Source organism: Euprymna scolopes, chromosome 45 (assembly GCF_053919585.1).
Source record: "Euprymna scolopes isolate OS-2025 chromosome 45, ASM5391958v1, whole genome shotgun sequence".
NCBI classification, from domain to species: domain Eukaryota; kingdom Metazoa; phylum Mollusca; class Cephalopoda; order Sepiida; family Sepiolidae; genus Euprymna; species Euprymna scolopes.
Window position 1 is genome coordinate 19,211,542 of NC_136526.1, and position 23,879 is coordinate 19,235,420.

The 23,879-nt window shown below is 29.7% G+C and overlaps 1 protein-coding gene across 1 annotated transcript in view; it reads left to right on the forward strand.

Moving 5' to 3' along the window:
- Positions 1 to 23,879, forward strand: part of LOC145269055 (uncharacterized) — a 688,318-nt gene that overhangs the window by 352,688 nt on the left and 311,751 nt on the right. The window contains exon 5 of the mRNA XM_080124656.1: positions 10,791 to 10,895. Within this exon, the coding sequence (XP_079980782.1) occupies positions 10,791 to 10,895 (105 nt within the window). The remainder of the gene's footprint in view (positions 1 to 10,790; positions 10,896 to 23,879) is intronic.

Sequence of the window (23,879 nt, forward strand, 5' to 3'; positions counted from 1 at the left end):
ATTAATATTAATAATAGTTTTTGATACATAAGAAAAGAGATTTTAAAATTAATTTGGGTTCAAATTAAAATCGATTTATATAAGGAATTTTTTTTCGAAATTAGATCTTAAATTTAAATAATTCAAAGTTTAAAATTAGGTATTACATCATCCGATAAAAAAGGGGGGATTTAACAAAACGAGATTTAAACGTGAATTCGCGAGGTATATATACTTCACACTTCCGGTTATAAGATATACGAATATTGGCTGAAGAGAGCTTGATAAGGATACCTTAAACGGGCCTTATTATCGGGCTTGAAACCGACGGTACCAATGATCTGTCTCAACTAACAACTTTCTGTACACAATATATATATATATATATATATATATATATATATATATTATATATAAGTTAGAAAAGCATTTCACCCAAGGCATGAAAATTATTAAACAAAATGTTTTTACTATAGGCTCTAAAAATAAAGGTACAAGATTCAATTGGAAATTTATTTATCTACAAAGTGCACCTTTATAAATTTTACGAAGTAAGGTATAAAAATTTAATTTAAATTGAATCAAAAAATTACCTTGGATTTGTTTTATGTAATGTACATTCTGTAGTACTTAAAAAAATCATTGAAAATTTTATATCTATATCATTAATTGCTAGATGAAAGAACATGTTTTTAAAGTGCACCAAAATGTACATTACATAAAATAAATCACGATCCAGAAACTTCGTCAGACTTGAACAAAAGTGGTTATTATGATTTGGAAGGACAATATTAGAAAAAGACGATGAAAAAAAGGGTGGGAGGGATCTCAGTTTGATCTGACAGCATTTTAGTTTTAGATACGACACGCACACACGCATATATATATATATATATATATATATATATATATATATATATATATATATATATATATATATATACAGGGGGGCCGAAAAGTCCCAGGACACTATACATGTATTTTTAATAAAACACAGTATTTTTTAATGAAACACACAGAAAACATATATATATATTCAACAAAAAAAGAGAACTTTATTAGAAACAAAGCAGAAAACAACTCGAGTAATTTAGTGGTCTAGGGGATTAGCATGTTGGCCCTCGTTGTTCTTGCACAATTCCATTCGCCTCCAGGTTCTTTGTGCCATTTTTTTTTTAGAAAATTCCTTGATACGCTAGGAAAAGCTGCAATAAATCATATTTAACAGCATTAAAATATTAAAAATAGAGTGTACTGGGACTTTTCGGCCACCCCGTATATATATATATATATATATATATATATATATATATATATATATATATATATATATATATATATATATATATATATAAGCAATGTGAAGTCACATTTTAGAAACCATTTTTTTTATATGAATTTAAATAAGAAAATTTTAAAACCTGAAAATGTTTTGAAATGATGAAATCATTTTTATTTACTTTTTATATTGTTGTTAAAGTCCGAATTCGCCAATAACCTGGCTTTATGAAGGAGATGTCAGTCAGATTAAGTTTTTTTTTCTTCTTCATAATGATGTAATAAGAGGTCGAAGCCTCCCGAAGAGAAAATATGTCTTGACTCGTTGCTGTTTAAATCGGTGTGTGTGGTCGCTTGTTTTAAGCGCGGTATTTAAGCAATGTGGTCACACATTTTAGAAAATACTTTTAATGTGAACTAGCATTTCAGCCCGGCGTTGCCCGGGTGTTTGGAAGTGTATATTGAGCGAAAAAAAAAAGCGGTCAATTTTTTTAAATTTTGACCTCTAATATGACGCCTTAATATTTATTGTTTGGGGCTCAAATCAAGTTATTATGTCCAATGAACCTATATCTAAAATTTCAAGTGTTTAAACCCAAAATTCTCGGAGGAGTTTGGTAGAGTTCTCAAAGGTCAAATCGTTGAACTTTGACTCTTTAACAGCCAAATTTCTGTCCGAAAACCAATCACAAAGAGTTTCCCAAATCTCAGTACCCTGTATATCAAATTTCGAGTCTGTAGACTAAAAATTGATAGAGTTATTGCGTAGGGAAATGTATACACACAGACACATTTACTTTTATATATATATATATATATATATATATATATATATATATATATATATATATATATATATATATATATAGAGAGAGAGAGAGAGAGATAGATCGATAGATTTAAATGGAAAACCAAAGTAAATAAAAATGATTTTATCATTTTCACAACTTTTCCAGGTTTTCAAATTTTCTCATTTATATACGTATAAAGTATAACCGGGATATAAGAGACTTCTTCCTCGAGCCACCGCCCCTCTCTTATATCCGGGTTAAATTTATCTAGGTGTTCTTATATCCGGGTTACACATGATATTAACACAGGCTCTAATTTGGGACGAGAGAAAATCTCTCTTATATCCGTTTTTCTTATATTAGAATTTCTCATATCCGGGTTATACTGTGTACATAGTAAAAAAGATAATTATATGTATATACATATGTGAGGGGGTCTATTTATGAATATCTGTGTGTTAGATACGGCAGGTAAATGCAGTAAAGCCAACACTTTATTTAGTATTCATAGGAGAGAGAGAAAGAGAGAGAGAGTGAAGGGGAATCCATTTTTCCATTTCATCTCCACCCCTTCTCTCTTTGCTAAATGCTAGTTCTTGCCAACGAATGACGAGGAATGGTTTGGCGCCTGACAATCAGAATTGTAATGAGGATGGCTACGAATCAGAATCTCTGCAAGGCACTCAAGTGTTTCGATTTGTTCCGACCATCATTTCATGGCTTCGTTGGTTTTTAGCCAGAGTTTCATGCACACTTGTATTTGTGTACGAACAACAAGTGTCTGCCGAGGGTGGGGAATGGGGGGGGGGGCGAGCAAACCGGTAACTGGGAAAGGTCGGTGGGAAAGGCTTTTCTAGTGGTTATATATTCTTTTAAAATTGATTTTCGGACTATTAACTCCATATAACATTGTTTCTTTATATTTTTAACATTTTAGTTATTTGAACCTTTTTTTTCTTATAATTTTTTTTTTTTGGCTGAACGTATGTTATTTTAGTTTTGGTTATGATTCTAGAAAATACTTGCACGAAGACCCGACGTTGCCCCCGATTAAACGAGGATCAGTGAATATTTCACCCACTCTAACTTATACCTTCAAAGTTAAACTATTAATAATAATTCTTAATAACAGGAACAATGTATTGATATTAGTATTATAGTATGTTTTCACTATGATAAAAGCATTTTTGTTGATGAAGGTTTCTTAATATATGTATGTAATGTTTATTGTGCAGTCTGATATTTTTCTACAGAGTTTTTGTAATAGTGAAAATTAGAACACATACTTATATTAACAGGAACTACATATATTAAAAAATTACAGTAACAAAACCCACATATTTTAGGAATACAATAACAAAACCAGCATATATTAGAATAACAATAACAAAAACTATATATATAAAAATTACAAAAACAAACAATACATATATTAGAATAACAATAACAAAAACTATGTATATAAAACTTACAATAATAAAAAAATACATATTTTGAATTATAATAAAAAATACAGATATTAAAATTACAATGACAAAAACTATATATATAAAAATTACAAAAACAAACAATACATATATTAGAATAACAATAACAAAAACTACGTATATAAAACTTACAATAATAAAAAATACATATATTTGAATTATAATAAAAATACAGATATTAAAATTACAATGACAAAAACTATATATATAAAAATTACAAAAACAAACAATACATATATTAGAATAACAATAACAAAAACTACGTATATAAAACTTACAATAATAAAAAAATACATATATTTGAATTATAATAAAAAATACAGATATTAAAATTACAATGACAAAAACTATATATATAAAAATTACAAAAACAAACAATACATATGTTAGAATAACAATAACAAAAACTACGTATATAAAACTTACAATAATAAAAAATACATATATTTGAATTATAATAAAAAATACAGATATTAAAATTACAATGACAAAAACTATATATATAAAAATTACAAAAACAAACAATACATATATTAGAATTACAATAACAAAAACTATATAATTATTCCAATAACAAAATACAATAACAAAAACTATATAATTATTCATTATAACAAAAACTGCATATATAAAAATTACAAAAAGAAAAAGTACATATATTAGAATTACAATGACTAAAACTACATTTATTAGTATTCCAATAACAAGAACTACCTACATAAAAATCACATTAACAAAAAGTACATATATTAGTATTACAATGACAAAAACAACATATATAAAGATTACAATGACAAAAACAACATATATAAAGATTAAAATGACAAAAACAACATATATAAAGACTACAATGACAAAAACAACATATATAAAGATTAAAATGACAAAAACAACATATATAAAGATTACAATGACAAAAACAACATATATAAAGATTACAATGACAAAAGCAACATATATAAAGATTACAATGATAAAAACAACATATAAAAAGATTACAATGACAAAAACAACATATAAAAAGATTACAATGACAAAAACAACATATATAAAGATTACAATGACAAAAACAACATATATAAAGATTACAATGACAAAAACAACATATATAAAGATTACAATGACAAAAACAACATATATAAAGATTACAATAACAAAAACTACATATATCAGAATTACAATAAGGAAACCAACATACTTTACCATTTCAATAACAAAAACTACATCTTTTATAATTGCAATAACAAAGACTACATATATTGAAATTACAACAAAAATATGTGAATTAGAATTACAATACCAAAAACTATATTTATTAGAATAACAATAAAAAAACTACATACGTTAGAATTAGAATAAAAAAAATACATATATTAGAATTATAATAAGGAAAACTACATATAATGGAATTACCAGAACAAAAACTACATGTATGAAAATAACAACAAAAATTACATGTTTTAATTATAATTACACAAGCTACATATATTACAATCACAACAAAATTTACATATATTAGAATAACAATAACAAAAACTACATGTATTTGAATTACAATAGCAAAAATGACATATAATAAAATTACAATAACAAAAACTACATAAAATAAAATGACAATAACTAAAACAACATATGTTAGAATTACAATAATGATCATTAGATATATTACAATTACAATACCAAAAATCCCATGTATTAGAATTACAATAAAGATCACTACATATAAACTACAAATGACGTTTTTGAATTTTTGAGATGAGGATTAGTTTGTAATTCTAATATGTGTAGTTTTCCTATAACCATTCATCGGACTACTGTTCTCATCTTCAGTCTGACTTTTACAACGTTCCGGCGATGCAACCTCCGGCCTTCTTTATGTGTATCTTGTCGAACTCGGGAATGTTTCTGTCAAGTCGAATTCCCGATTTCAACAGAAACATTCCCGAGTTCGACAAAATACTCCTCCAGAATGGTCGGAGATTACATCGATCGAAACCTTGTGAAAATCACACTCAAGGTGAGAAAAGATGAATAATAATATGAAAAACTACAGATATTAGAATTACAACAAAAACTATATATATATAAAAATTGCAGTCAAAAATATATATATGAAAATTACAAGAAAAAAGGTTACATATATTAAAATCATAAAGACAAAAACTACATATATACAAAAAATACAATAACAAAATTACACGAATAAAAATTATAATAAGAAAAACTACATATATTAGAATCAAAATAACAAACACTACATGTATTAGAATCAAAATAACAAATACTACATATATTAGAATCAAAATAACAAACACTACATGTATTAGAATCAAAATAACAAACGCTACATGTATTAGAATCAAAATAACAAAAACTACATATATTAGAATCAAAATAACAAACACTACATGTATTAGAATCAAAATAACAAACGCTACATGTATTAGAATCAAAATAACAAATACTACATGTATTAGAATCAAAATAACAAACACTACATGTATTAGAATCAAAATAACAAACACTACATGTATTAGAATCAAAATATACAAAAACTACATGTATTAGAATCAAAATAACAAAAACTACATGTATTAGAATCAAAATAACAAACACTACATGTATTAGAATCCAAATAACAAACACTACATATATTAGAATCAAAATAACAAACACTACATGTATTAGAATCAAAATAACAAAAACTACATATATTAGAACCAAAATAACAAACACTACATATATTAGAATCAAAATAACAAACACTACATGTATTAGAATCAAAATAACAAAAACAACATATATTAAAATTACAATAAAAAACTACATATATTAGAATTACATAGACGAAAACTACATACATTGAAATTACAATAACTAAAACTACGTATATTAGCATTACAACAAAAATTAATATATTAGAATAACAATAACAAAAACTACATATATTACAATTACAAGAAAGTTACATATATGAAGAATAACAATAACAAAAAGTATATATATATTAGAACTATAATAAAAAATAACTCCCTATATTGAATGTACAATGACAAAAATACATATATTACAATTTTAAAAACAAAAACTACATATATTAGAATTAAAACAAACATTAAATATTGTAAAATAACAATAACTACATATATTAAAATTACAGCAAAAACTGCATATAATAATTACAATAACAAAAAATTCATATATTAAAGTTACCACAAAAACTACATATATTAAAATTTGACTAACAAAAACTGCATATATGAGAATTAATATAACAAAAACTGCATATATTAGAATTACAATAATAAAAACTACATGCGTTTATATTGCAATAAAAAATCACATATATTAACATGGCAATGAAAAAATGTCATATAATAGAATTATAATTACCTAAAAACTACCTATGTTAAAACTACAATAACAAAAACGACATATATTAGAATTAAAATAACAAAAACTACATGTATTTAAATTACAATAAAAACGTCATATATTAGAATTACAATATCGAAAACGATATATATTAAAATTACAATAACAAAACTACGTATATGAATTATAATAACAAAAAACTACATATATAGGAAGCCTTGCACAACAAAACAAATAAAAACACCTGACAACGAAATTAACTTTAATGAGAGTGATAGCATATTTAAATGTCTACAATACTTATACTAATACCATATTAAGACGCCCAAAAATATCACAAGGATTCGTGAAAAAACACTTCTGATCTTTACATGATAATCACCCGTGAAAATTGATCCCTATGGATTTTAATTACATGGACTAAAAGTGGGTACGGCATATACACCGGGCAATTTTCGAAAACTAATAAGAAACTTAGAATAAATCAAAGCACACACACACACACACACACACACACACATATATTACTTTATGTATGTCCTAAATATTTCGCAACTACCTACATATCAACGTGAGAACACCATACGTTTTGTTATTAGCCTCGGACACAATCGATCAGTCACACACGGTGTAGAAAGCTGGTCAGGGTGTCAACAAGCGATCTCCCTAATATGGTATTTGACGGACAGGATAATTAAGCCATCAAGAATGAAGGCACAGTTTAAGAGAGAATTTAAGGGCAATACTGTTTGATTGAAGGCTCTTTTGAGACGAGAGTATTCAAGTGTAGATGTCTGGCGAGGTGTGAGCATATGTCTGCCGAGTGCGTAGCGAAAGTCTCAAATCATTAAAACCAATTGACGACTGTCTATCATCTGGCTGTAAATTAACAAAGCCAAGATTTGAACACACTTTTCAGCTTTTTTTTTTGTTTGCTTAATATTTCTATTTTTTTTTTTCATTGGTTATTTCTTTGACACAATCTTTATTAGTTTTCTATCGTTGTAACGTGTCAAACTCTGAAGGCCTTTTTGTTTCTTGTTTAAATGTTATATAAAAAAATTAGAAGGGTTTTTTTGCCATCGTCTTCTTTGCCAACACGTCTTTCTTTCATGCAATTCTCATTTTTGAGATGAGATTTGAATGCTTGTGTTATGTCGATTAATCGAACTATTATTCTCATCTTAGGCGTTATTAACACAACGTTTCGGTCGCTGCAACCTTCTTCGGGTGTTGAAAATATGCTTCTTTTAAAGAAAAGGGGGTTGGCTCTGCATTACAAGAAATTCGAACCGTGTGTTTGAAAGTGAATCTGTAGGTAAGTGGTTGGTCATTCTTGCTAGTTTCTGGTAAAGCTTTTCAAGTCTTTTCCATTTCTTTTTAATGATTTCGGGCCATTACCAATTTTTTAGTGCAATTCTGAATTTCATCTCATCTAAAAAAAATTCAGAATTGCGTTAAGAAAATAGGTTCGGACCCTAAATAATGAAAAAAAAAAATGGAAAAGACTTGATAAGCTTTACCAGAAACTAACAAGAATGATCAACCAAGATTATACAATTCATGATATAACTAGCGAGGTAGTACCCGGCTTTGTCCGGTCGAAAAATACGCTTAAATATGATATTTTAATTTGTCCATATTTCGTATACGTAATATATATAGACTCGTGATTTATACGTAATATATATAGACTCGTGATTTAAAAAAAAAAAAAAAAGAAAGAAAAGTATAATCTGCAAGAATTAAAATACCATATTTAAGCGTACTTTACGAGCGGCTACGCCGAGTGTCTCTACTAGCTTCTGCAGTTTTAACGAACGAGCTAGAATAATATCAGAGCGTCTCCATTTACACTGAACGTCTACAGAATGCCAACATCAATATATTACATATGAATGAGTCCTCTGTGGAATTTCCACAGGTCTCGCAAGTTACAAATGCAAAATCCAGTAGAAATTCACCCGTTAGGTCAAACTCATAAATTTGTTGAATTATGTGCATTTGTTCGAAATAATTATGCAAGCCATTTTCTGGTGCACGCGTTTCAAGTAACGATGCAAGATATTTTCTAATGCACACGTTTTTTTAGCAAATGTATTTCTATCAGATTTCACTTTTCATATTTAACTGAATAATGCGTCATATCTTCAAAGTCGATAAATTACCAATGGGAAAACAAAGACAAAAAAAAACCCAATAAAAAACAAGTGAAGCATGCGTGGTCCCCCGTGAGTGAACAAAGCTTAAAAATTGACTAAGTTCAGTATTTACCCCCCTCCCCATCCCTATTTAGCCCCAAAAGCCCCCAGGGGACGTCAAATCCTGGTGAAAATGAACAAACGGCGCAGTTTTAGGATTTAACGTATGTAAATTTGAGTTCCGCATCAAGCAAAAAAAAAAAAAAAAAAAGAAAGAAATGACTAAGTCCATCATTTGCCCCGCCCTCATTTAGCCCCGAAAGTCCCCGAGGTCTTAACATATTTAAATTTGAGTTCGGCACCATGAAAAACTGCTCAATAGACATACACAGAAAATTTGGGCAAATATGATAAAAAAGTCCCAAAAATGGAGTGTTTTTATGAGATACTAGCGGGGGTACCCGGCGTTGCCCGAGTGTTTGTTTCCGGGACGGGGGGAGGGGGTTTAAAAAATGTTATGGTAGGTAAGTAGGAAGGATCAAACCCGGAGTCATGAGTAAAAGTAGGAAAATAAAGTGTGAAAAAAACCCCAAAAAAACAAACATCTGCAACGTTAACAGTTCGGCCACCAAGAAAAGTCCATTCCAGTTGTTTAGGAAAAAAAAAAAAAAAACGACTACGGTAGGTTGGCGCAAACGTGAAAATATAATGTGAATTGTCCAGCACGCGAACCACTACGCCACAGAGCACTGCAGCTTAGTTTAGTGATTTTAAATAACTTCACATGAAAGAACTACGAAGCCAAACCGGTGTTCTCTTCTCAACTGTTCCTTGTGAACGATCCCCAAACGGTGTTAAGTGGTGGCAGGGGGAGGAGGAATTTATTAGAGAGAAAATATTTTACCACTTCCATTGATCTTAACCGATTTTGGCCGTGACTTCTCAGCAGAAAAAGTATAGAAATCTAAGATTATCGAGGAATTTGAGAAATAATAAGCCTATAACACACCTCAGATATTGTTCTGCCGTTTGTGCATATTATATTTGCATGAAATATCTTGATTTTTAATCCTATTAATGTCAAAATCAGACGAGAAAAAAATGAGTTCATTTTATTTATATAGAGAAGAAGAGATTAATTATCAACAGTTTTTATTAGCCCTAAAATAGCCGCTGTAATAGCAACAGTTATCACGAACGATAACAAAATTATATAAAAATCAGTTAGTTACAACTTCTCAAAAAGTTTTATTAAACTCTAAGGCATCCATTTTTTTTTAATAAGCACGAAAGTGTCAATTTTAGCCATTTTAACCCGAAAGACACCCTAGAGGGGCAACTGAAGTTTTCCCAGAAAATTCGTTCTGTTCCTTTTTTTTTTTTTACTCATATGTTTAATGTTTGTGCAAAATTAAAAAAAAAGAATTCCAAGACGTAGTTATTGAGAAAAGTGCAGATAGACGAACGGACAAAGGTGAATTTACAGGTCTGCCTTCCTTTTGTTAGGGGACCAAAAAACAAACAAGCAATCTATTAAAACATGTTTCCAAATGTTCAACAGAAACTAATGAACATACACATGATTGAAGAAAAAAGATGCCCCTCTGCAAATTATCACTCACTAATGTAGGAAAGAGAATTGGAGGAAAACAAACAAACAAAAAAAAAAAAACGCTGATTAACTCACATTTAGTATAATAATAGATTGCTATTTTAAATCATGAACTCTTTGATTTCAGAGCTGATTCCCATGGCAGGAAAAAGGGCAAACGGCACAAGAAAAAGTGTGAACCTGTTGGTTCGAGTTCAGAAAGTGCGTCACAATCCAACTCAGATTCTGAAAGGTAGGTCGCAAAGATTCCATATCATTATTTGCATTTACTTTCTCTAAAGATATCTTGACAGACCCCCCTCCCCAATAAAAAAAATGTACGATATCCTTCTAAAAGGAATTTTTGCAAAATAGAAATTCTTGCTTGATCTAATGTTTTCTGTTTCACTGCATGATCTATAAAGCAATACTTCAAATGATATATAAATAATCTTTCCTGAATTATACTATCCAACAATAGAATGCACTCCCTACCGCAGAAAACTAGAAAAACGAATTATTGATGAGTTTTTTTGCCATTTTTGACAGATATCTTGTTTCTAATCCTTAATAATTGAGATTATCCTAAATCAATAACATAGCTATGAGATCTATTTTCGGCTCAAAATATATGAGAGTTACCGCCTTGTAATAATATCTAAGTTATATCTCCTGAATTATACTATCCAATGGGAAAATGCACTCCCAGAAACTAAAGATATAATTCCAAGGAGGATTGAGAAATCAGATTCAGCTTTATTAATTGGTTGGTTTTTAAAGTTGACATGGTTTCCACCATTTAACCATCAGACACGTTTGCATGTTGGCTATCATCTTGGGACTCCTTTTACTTTACAGAAAATCAGATGTTCCAAGAATATAAAAAAATATGGCTGTCACGTTACTGACTGGGCGTGTTCATACTTGGTATAACATTACTAAAATATCGCGCGACATCTCTTATCCTCTCTCTCTCTCTCTCTCTCTCTCTCTCTCTCTCTCTCTCTCTCTATATATATATATATATATATATATATATATATATATATATATAGATTTCGCCTATCTGTTTGTCTAAGGAACAATCTCTACCAAAACTTTTAGTCTACAGTTATATATATATATATATATATATATATATATATATATATATATATATATATATATATATGTGTGTGTGTGCGTGTGTCTGTGTGTCTGTGTGATTTAGACCAGTGGAACAAATTCAATGTTTCCTTAAGCCGGTAAAAATAGCTGTAAAGGGGTCAAAATTGAAAAATAGAACTTAGGAAGCGTTTGCATGCGCAAATATACATTTATACCCTTTACAACTTGATTTATTAAGTTTGTTTTATGTATAAGGACATACTACAAGTGTTAACTAATAAAGTCGAAGAGCGACTTATTTTGGTTTTGATTCTGATGATGATTTTCTAATCAGTACTATATGTTTCGTACAATATAAGAATCAATAATATGAAATATACATCAATAAAGAAATTAATAATACGAAATATACATCAATTAAAATAATAATACGAAATATACATCCATTAAAATAATAATACGAAATATACATCAATTAAAATAATAATACGAAATATACATCAATTAAAATAATAATACGAAATATACATCAATTAAAATAATAATACGAAATATACATCAATTAAAATAATAATACGAAATATACATCAATTAAAATAATAATACAAAATATACACCAATTAAAATAATAATATGAAATATGCATTAATTAAAATAATAATACGAAATATACATCAATTAAAATAATAATACAAAATATACATCAATTAAAACAATAATATGAACTATACATCAATTAAATTAATAATAATACGAAATATACATCAATTAAAATAATAATACGAAATATACATCAATTAAAATAATAATACGAAATATACATCAATTTAAATAATAATACGAAATATACATCAATTAAAATAATAATACAAAATATACACCAATTAAAATAATAATATGAAATATGCATTAATTAAAATAATAATACGAAATATACATCAATTAAAATAATAATACAAAATATACATCAATTAAAATAATAATATGAACTATACATCAATTAAATTAATAATAATACGAAATATACATCAATTAAAATAATAATACGAAATATACATCAATTAAAATAATAATATGAAATATACATCAATTAAAATAATAATACGAAATATACATCAATTTAAATAATAATACGAAATATACATTAATTAAAATAATAATACAATATATGCATCAATTAAAATAATAATATGAAATATACATCAATTTAAATAATAATATGAAATATACATCAATTTAAATAATAATATGAAATATACATCAATTAAAATAATAATATGAAATATACATCAATTAAAATAATAATATGAAATATACATCAATTAAAATAATAATATGAAATATACATCACTTAAAATAATAATATGAAATATACATCAATTGAAATAATAATATGAAATATACATCAATTAAAATAATATGAAATATACATCACTGAAAATAATAATATGAAATATACATCAATTTAAATAATAATATGAAATATACATCAATTAAAATAATAATATGAAATATACATCAATTAAAATAATAATATGAAATATACACCAATTAAAATAATAATATGAAATATACATCAATTAAAATAATAATATGAAATATACATCAATTAAAATAATAATATGAAATATACACCAATTAAAATAATAATATGAAATATACATCAATTAAAATAATAATATGAAATATACATCAATTAAAATAATAATATGAAATATACATCAATAAAAAAATAATACGAAATATACATCAATTAAAATAATAATACGAAATATACATCAATTAAAATAATAATACGAAATATACACCAATTAAAATAATAATATGAAATATACACCAATTAAAATAATAATATGAAATATACATCAATTAAAATAATAATACGAAATATACATCAATTAAAATAATAATATGAAATATACACCAATTAAAATAATAATATGAAATATACACCAATTAAAATAATAATATGAAATATACATCAAGTAAAATAATAATATGAAATATACATCAATTAAAATAATAACACGAAATATACATCAATTAAAATTATAATTCGAAATATACATCAATTAAAATAATAATACGAAGTATACATCAATTCAAAAATAATACGAAATATACATCTATTCAAAAATAATAATACGAAATATACACCAATTAAAATAATAATAATACGAATATACATCAATTAAAATAATAATACGAAATATTCATCAAGTAAAATAATAATACGAATTATACATCAATTAAAATAACATATTTAAGCATATTTTACGACCGGACAACGCCAGAATTTCTGTTAAATCTTTATTTATGCAAACATTATGATTACATATTTAATATAGGTATATGTTTCGCCTTTAACTTTATTTCTGATCAGGGCACTTTTGGCAGTGAAAACGCTGAAGAAGATGCACTTTTTGTCAAATGTTTATTTCCTGTGCACTATTTTTGGAAAGACAGGACTTCTGTCAACTCCGAAAATTAAAAAAATAACTGAAGGAGAGTTGGAAATCATGTTTTGAACTAGCGCTTCTCAACTTTTTCCCCTATGGCCCATTTTCAGCCTCAAAAGAAAGCACAAGTGCACATAACCTTTAACAAAGTTTTGAGTAACATGGAAACATTTTTAATATTATATATATATATATATATATATATATATATATATATATATATATATATATATATATATATATATATATATATATATATTTGGGGGGTTCACCCTGTATATATATATATATATATATATATATATATATATATATATATACAGGGTGACCCCCCCCAAAAGCTAAATTAAAAGACCCTAGTGTTTTGATGTGTTTTGAATATAATAAACTAGTTATGACCAAAGATTCATTTCATTCGGACAAAACACTAAGAAACGAGATCTAATTATAGTTGAGGCCCGTTTTTGGGGGTCGCCCTGTATACATATATACATACATATATACATATATATATATATATATATATATATATATATATATATATATATATATATATATATAGTAAGAATGTCAATGAAAAACTACCCCTGCTGTTTAAGATCAATGAGTTTCATTTCATAGATGCCACGTTACTGTGTGTGTTCATTCCCGGTTCAGCATTGCTTAAATATCGCCCATCGTATCTTTCTCTCTGTATTTATTTACCCTTGTATGTTTACAAAGCATGTATCCAGTTATTCTGCATAGCAAACGACAAACAGTTCTAATAACCAGCAAAACCTTCAAGGTACGATGAATAACTGCGAATACCTGCTGATTTCTCCTTGAGATCGTCATTCCTTTTCCCAGCCTCAGACTCTACTGCCGGCTGTCGTGGAGTGAGATTAGCAGACAATTTGCATACGTGTTATCAAAAGAATTCTTCTCCTTTTAGCAATGGAGATTGACAGGCGCACATGCACGCAAAACGGGGGCATTTTCTTCGTTCGCACATCGCCACACTTTATCTGGACACCTGCCTTCATTCCGGCCAATGAAGGAGATTGTTTTATTTATTATTTCTCAACTCTGACCTCGGGTGAACCTGAGGTCATCATCTTTAGTGTGAAGTGTTAAAATCTGCTTAATCTTTCTCCGTGCAGTTAGTAAATGATCCTGCAGCTTATCTATCGATTTACTTGCAATTCATTCATGTTGATACGTCGCAGTGTTACCTCATCTCACACGAGAGAGAGAGAGAGAGGGAGGAGGGAAAAGAGATAGAAAACGAGAGAGAAGGAAAGAAGTAGTGAAAGAGAGAGAAAGGTCAGAAAGGGGATAATAAAATGCGATAGAGAGGAAAATAAAGAGATAAAAATAAAGAAGAGAGAGAGGAGGGAAAAGAGATAGAAAACGAGAGAGAAGGAAAGAAGTAGTGTGTGTGTGAGAGAGAGAGAGAGAGAGAGAAAAGTCAGAAAGGGAATAATAAAATGCGATAGAGAGGAAAATAAAGAGATAAAATAAAGGAGAGAGAGAGAGAGTAAAATAAAATAAGAGAGAAAAAGAAACAAGGAGAGATAAAGAAAAAGGGATACAGATAAAAGGGAAGAAAAAGAAAGAAAGGAAGGAAGATACCAAGAAAGAGACCTGTCTAATTGAATCAATTGTGGTCAACTGGAAAATAAAATTAAAGACCCAATATCTGCCAAATAAAAATTCTTCAACAAAGTTGTTACCTTTAAAATGAGACAAAGAACAATGCCTATTGGCACCACTAACCTTCCATACTTTCGTCACGAATCTGAACCCAATTTGACCAAGTTTAATCAGTCTGCAAGTATTTCAGTTGTGGCCAATAATTATATATTTGCATATGGTGGATATCAATTTCGCGTATCCCCCCCCATCCGAATAGTCTGACGGTTATGTCCGATAATCCTAGGTGTGATGAAATGATGCAGTTATCTTAAAGCAGAGCGATAACTGCTCTCTTTTCCAATATTACCTTATTTTCTACAAATCTATATATATTAATAGGACAGCGTGTATGTTATTTCTTTTGTGTGTCACGCTTACATCCGGGTGACTGTCGTTTGAATGTTATGGACTTCCATTTTTTGTAATAAATAAATTTACCAAGAATTCTTCATAGGATTTGATTTCGGTTTCAGCTGAAAGAACTCTTCCTCTCTCTCTCTCTCTCTCTCTCTCTCTCTCTCTCTCTATATATATATATATATATATATATATATATATATATATATATATATATGTACGTATTTTTTAAACGTAAGACTTTTCACTAGTTCACGAAATTTCAATATAATTTTAACTGAAGCATATAAACGCATTCAGATTTTAAACGAAACAGTAATCGAAAACTCTCTGAAGACGACTGATGAAACCCAGTTTAAAGTACTTGCAAAAAAACAACCAAAAGAAAAAAAAACAGATGGACGAAGACGACTATAGAACCTTCTTGCACAGAGTCAACCGAGAAATAAGAATGGCAATTCGAAAAATTTAAAAATTACAAAAAAGCTCATTAAGCAAGAACACTCGGTGCTATTCAATCTATATATATATATAAATGTAATTTTTGGTTTGTTAAAAGTGAATAAAACCATATTTCTACGTTACCAATTTAATTGAAATTTTCAGAAATTCTATTTTTAAAGTCAAAGAATGTTTGCATGTTATTAAAATAATTTAACATTGCGAATTATAAAAATATTAAATCATAAATGAAAATATTTTTCGTAACTGCGAGGTTGTCCCGATTTCATTTCCGGTAGAAATGAGCCTTTCACTTATTGAGATAAGTATTATTTGTATTAATTTTTATGATACTCATGCAGAGAGTGATCAGTGCTGAAATAATAACGTTATTATTTTAAAAGCCATTATTAACATGGGAAGGGGAGGGTGTTTTGTACCTATTCTGTACGTTAACCTTACAATTGAATAAAAAAAAACATATCGTAAAACTTTAATTTGGAAATACGATTTAAAAAATAGCGCGGATCACTCTCTGCATTTTTTCCTTTTATTATTCTTAAAGAGTAAAACTTTTCTTATTCATGAAAACAGTTAAGCCTACGTAAATAAATAAATAAATGTTTGTACACGTGACAAATTATCAATAAATGGCTTATTTACTTTTTTTTAAAAAAGTATTTATGAAAAGAGTTTTAACGTAAATAATCTTCGTAAAAGTCAGTGCGAAAGTGCCGTAGTTGTACTCCATGCGTAATTTCTATACTTATAGGCTTTTGGAAATTTTTTTTACTGGATTATTATTGATTGGACACTAATAAACAGATTATTGAAAATAAAAAAATTTTTTAAAAAGAAATCATAATTTCGACATTTGAAAGTGGTGCTCACTTTTTAGTTACAACGTTCTGATAAATCAGTCACCCATTTTGTAACCAATAAAATCGCGGTATATCAAACCCATAGAAAGTAAAAATAATGAGTCTCTACCTCATTTGTAAGTCAGATATATATTTGCTTCTCAAAGAAAAAATAGATTGAACATTACTTTTTTATTGTTTTTATGAAAATAAAGTTTCGAGTTTAAAAAATTTTTTTTTTTACTTATTTAGTTAAAAGTCAGTTTGTGGGTGTTTTTTTTTTTAAATAATTTGTTTTTATGAAAGGTGAGGGTTTTTTTTTGTTTCAAAACTTTTTTTTTTTTTTAATTTTTTTAAGTATTATAAATTTCACTAACATACTGGAGAAATGTTGGTGCTAATGCAGAGAGTGATCCGCGCTATTTTTTTAAATCGTATTTCCACGTTTAATTAAAGTTTTATGATATGTTTTTTTTATTCAATTGTAAGGTTAAAGTACAGAATAGGTACAAAACACCCTCCCCTCCCCATGTTAAGAATGGCTTTTAAAATAATAACATTATTATTTCAGCACGGATCACCCTCTGCATCTTTTTACGCGCGCACGCGCCATAAATAAATGCACGCGCGTAAAAAAGATGACCGCCAAAGATTAGAATGCATAATACAACTTTTTATATCTTGATAACTACTTATTTCTGCAAAATTTCAATGAGATTTTCGTTACAAGTCGTCATTTAAAAGAAAATTGAGGAGGTGGACCTAATCTAAAAATTTACCAATAATTTTCCATCCCGTACGCCTCCCGATACATTGCTTCGTCAACATGCGACCATTTTATATCTCCCGAAGACACTTTCGTATTTAGCCAAAAAAAAACAAAAAAAAAACATGGGTGACCGATTTACCAGAACGTGGTAACTAAAAAATGAGTACCCCTTTCAAATGCTGAAATAATTTTTTTTTTCAATTTTTTTTCATAATCTGGTTAGTGTTCAATCAATAATAATCCAGTGAAAAAAATTCAAAAAAGCTATCAGTATAGAAATTAGCATGGGGGTTATGGTTGTATAACCCCGCCACGTAAGTAAATAAATAAAAAAATGTTACGTGCACATGCGTTAGCCTTGACGTGGGGGGACTAAGGGAACGACCATTAAATAATTCTGCGAGTCGCCATGGAAATCAACGCCCAATGAGTACCAAAATAGTTTTTATGATATGAAGAAATTTTTTTTCGAAAAGTAGGTGATCACTTTTCCATGTAAATTTAACTTAAAATGAGTACCCGCTTTCTGGCCACCCGGGGAAGGGGCATTTATTTTCGTGTTTATTGGCTTAAAGATTTTTTTGGCAAGGCAGTTTGGTACGCGAGTGCATATTTAACAGTTTTCGTTTATGCTCACGCGTAGCATAAACAAAGGCTACGTCTGTGAAATGGAAAATAGTCCCATAGTTCAAGGGTTATTACCATGCAAAAGAAATCAAACAAAAAACTTTTTAGCCAAGAAACACACAGAAAACTAAAAAAAAAAACATAGCATCCATTTTTTTCTATCGAATTCATTTGCTGTTTTTATTGAAAACTATTTTCCCCTAGATTTTTGATATCATTTTCCATTAAGGGCCGTGCCTCTCACGTTCGTATATAACAACAATTTTTTGTAGACTTCGGTGTGCTAAAAACGAATCTGCAAACTGTTTCCGTTACAAAAAAATAGTTTTTATGATATGAAGAAATTACTTTTTCGAAAAGTGAGTTTCTAACAGTATTTTGTATAGTTTTTTTAGTTTAAATTCATTTTCCCAAAATTTCCCCAAACTTAACGTCTTCGATACAGTCTGCCGCCATTTGTATTTTTCAGATATACCGATAAACATTGAATGTTTTTGAACCGATTATACATTACATAAAAACACTAAAATCTTATCCAGTTAGGTAGAACATTTACTTTTCTTGCCTTTGATAACATTTATTTGCTATATATTTATTTTTTGACAACTTTTTTGTATCTGTGTTTAGTAATATGAACCCGTTTCATTTAATGTAACGTTTAGTCGGCTTGAAAAACAGTGTTTATCGGTGTATTTGAAAGCTACAAATGGTGGCGGACACTGTTGATTACTTTAAGTTAGAGAAAGTGAGTAAAAACTAAAAAACTATACAAAATACTGTCAGAAACCCACCGATTATGCCAGCCTATGTCATGGTAACATATATTTATGGGGTTTCAGACACTGTTTTGTATAGTTTTTAGTTTTCAACTTACTTTCCCAAACTTTACGTATTCAACAGAGTCTCCGACCATTTCTGTTTTTCGAGCAGATTAAACATTTTACATTACATAAAAACACTAAACAATAATCCAGTTAGGTAGAAACGTAACTTACCTTACCTTTGCTTTCATTTATTGGTTTTTGGACAACTTTTTCGAATCTGTGTATAGTAACCCCCCCCATCAACCAAATATTAATTACTAACTCACATTTTTGTATACAGAAAAAAAAAAAACATTTAGCGTTTCAACATTTTTGCTACGTTCGGCTTCATCCACTGGTTGTTGGTCGAGTCCAAACCATGAATGATTGGCAGAAACTCCCGAGGATCCAGATCAAATTTTGCGAGAGTACCATTTTTTTTTCATTTTCGCCTTCTTTTTCGCTTTTTTGGAGTGGATTGCTGTACTAAGAATATAAGAAACATGCATTTTTCTCTTTTTATTAAATTTTTACATTACACCAAATTGAGCCACTGCAACGCATGGACGGGTACAGCTAGTATATATATATATATATATATATATATATATATATATATATATATATATAATAAAAAATTACAATGACATTTACCAAAATGATCCAAGATGGTAAAAAAAACGTATATTATAAATATTAAAGAATTAATATTTATAAAGTAATCTCAACCATTCACGTGTAATCACCTTTTTCGTCACCATATTCCCTCTGCTTCACTTTTTGTTATCAAGTAACGTCTTTGACTTACTTGCACTTTCATCAAATACTTTTGTATGCAAAATCCGATCCCGCATTTTGCTAATTCCTACCCTCTGATGAGAAGGAAACTATTGTTTCGAAACTCCGCAGATTAAGGACTATCCACTTATCTAGTGTTTCCTTTTCAGATTAGATGTTTTTAACTCTTTTTCAAAGTGGTTTTTACATGTTTTATTAACTATTTGCTTTTATATATATATGTGTGTGTGTGTATATATATATATATATATATATATATATATATATACACACATATATATTTCATAAGTTTCGGTTTCGATTTGATTCAAGCTGATGCACCCAAGTCACATAGATATATTTTTTTTATTTTTAAAGTCGCAACTTTATAATATATAAAAATCGACAGAACATTAACTCTGTAATAATATATACGAAATCTGCAAGAATTAAAATACCGTATTTAAGCGTATTTACGATCGGGCAACCCCGGGTGTCCCCGCTAGCTTAGATAAATACTTTTGAAGTTTTAACAAAAGAGCTACAATAATATCAGAGCGTCTCCATTTATGCTGAACAACTACAGAACGGCAACATCAATATATTAAATAGTAATGAGTCCCTTGTGGAATTTCCACAGGTCCTGCTAGTGTTTGTTAATGCTTTAGTTAATCTAGTGCACTACCTGAGTAATGGGCAAAGTAGATACCCCACTCGAAAGAAAAAACTACTATTATGTCTCCAATGGACTACATTATTTGTCATCTATAATATAAATCTCACCTGTCTGTTTAAATGTATGTATGTATGTATGTATGTATGTATGTATGTATGTATGATTCGTGTTGGAGAGGGCTCCCGTAAGCCCTGGTGAAGGCAACCTTTCTAGGAGAAGCAAATCTGTGATTTAAAAAAAACATAAAGCGGGAGACTAGTACCCGCATTAAGCTGGTCTGCAGTTTAACTTGTTGCTGGCTATCTTGCTCTTGCTTGTTGCTGGATTTCAACATTTTGAATCGAGAGAGAGAGAAACTTAGCTGCCGTACAGAGCTAAGACTCTGTAACATCATCTTTGTATAGATACTCCCTCAGTCATTTGTCTATAAAAATAGTCCTGTGGCGATGGAAAAGTTGTGACGCGTGGGGGCTTGAAATGCTGGAAGCATGTAATAATTGATCTCAATGGCCGTCTTCAGTATCATACCTGCTTGAGTGTGTGCATTTACCAGTAGGAGTAAAACAAAAAAAGAAGTCATTTTTGGGTTCATGGACTTAAGTGTCTGACGGAGTGGCACTCGTCTGACAAGACGTTGCAATCATCATATATTTATGTATGTATGTTTGTCAATAACTTTCGACAGGAGCTACGGATTTTCACGAGATTGGTATCGTTTTGAAGCTCGACCATTCGGACGACAAATATGGAAAAATTGGCTAAAACATTAATTCCTTCACCCTCAACTGGGCACTTTTTTTTACAGGGAGAGGTGGCTTTTTTCGCCTATATTTTTTAAGGTAATCCCCTCTTTTCGATTGCGTAGACTTAATTCAAACCTTTGTCACTTCCTGTTTTGCGATGGACGCAATAGCAAAGACGTCACGTTTTTTACACGTTCTTTTCCTCCTTCGCGGTACGGGCTCCAACCCGCCTTTTTTTTTTTGCTCAACACACACCTTCAAACACCCGGGCAATGTCGGGCACTCAGGCTAGTATATAGATAAAATGCGTCACAGTTGACGTTAGAATTTTGACTTAAATCTCTAAATAATGAAATGGATGATCATTGAATAATTAGAAATGTCACGTAACTGACTATATGTGTTCATTTCCGGATTCATTCTTGTGTTTAACTACAGTATGAGTAAACATGTCTAGAAAACAGGATTGTATTGATAAAGCGAACAGTTATCGCTCAGCTTTAAGATAACTGCATCTTTTCAGCGCACCTAGGATTATCGGGCGCACCTGTCAGATTGGGTATTTATTTGCTTCCCCACTGAGCATATTAGGCACAAGGCCGTTTATTTTTTTTAATTTGGGGAGAGGAGAGGGGGAAGGGAAAGGGGGACCAGCTCCTCCGAGAGGATGGAAGGGGGAGCTGGTAGTGATGCCTCTTGGTATATAGGGTTGCCCCTACATGGACGAGAAACTGATTGCCACAAGGGCAATGGTCTTTCAATGCAGCATCTGCCGGAACAGATACTACACTTTCCTATTCGATGCCGGGCCACGCACCTGTTAAACTGTTCGAATGAGAGAGGGCGCGCGAAATTAATATCTGCAGTCACTAACATAATCCGCCACGTGCAAATATATAATTATAAACTTTGTGTACCAATCTGTTTAAGGTTAGGTGTAGTACAATTAATACTTCTTAGTAACTGTATGTAGGAAGTTGTCGACATTTCCTGCAAGAGTTGCGACAGGGGACCGCTTGTGAATTTCATACTCCCATGGAACTTCCTCTTTTGGAAGAAGTCGGTTAGTGCTCTTTCCATTCCATTTTCGATATATTGCCTTTTGCTTCTCATATTCCACGGGCGATGTTTCGGACAAAGGGGGAAGAATTGCTGTTTTCTGGGTAGGAATCTATTCATCTAACAACCTTTTGCTATTTTTTTGACTTTGAAGTAACATTTATAGCTATTTGCATCAAGTGTCTTCATGTCTTGTCTGGAGCGATTAACATAAAAAGAGAGATTGGTCCCTGCTGTGCGGACAAGTTTTAAACAAAATATGAGATGTAGTTAGGTAAATTCGAACCTAATTGTTACATATGCTTCGTCAGTTGTATAAAGATGGCGACTGAGAAAGAACTTTTAACGACTCTAATGTCAACTCATTTGGTTTAGAGTAATTTAGGAACTAGCCTGTGTGCCCGGTGTTACCCTGGTGTTTGGAGGTGTGTGTTGAGCAAAGAAAAAAAAATAAGTAGGTAGGCAGGCTCGAACCCCCACCGAGAAGGAGGAAAAGAATGTGAAAAAAAAAACGCCACGTCTTTGTTGTTGTGTCCATCGCCAAACCGGAAGTGACGAATGCTTGAATTAAGGCTAGTCAATCGAAACGAGGGGATTACTTTCGACAATATCGGTAAAAAAAGCGACCCCCTGTAGAAAAGTGCCCAGTTGAGGGTGAAGAAATTAATGTTTCGACAATTTTTCGATATTTGTCGCTCAAAGGGTCGAGCTTCAAAACTATATCGATCGCGTGAAAATCCGTCGCCTCTGTCGAAAGTTTTAGGCATACATACATACATACATACATACATACATACATTTAAACAGACAGGTGAGATTTATATTACAGATGGTTTTCTGTTTGAGACGGCTTGTGCTTGTTAGACAACAGAAATAAGAAAC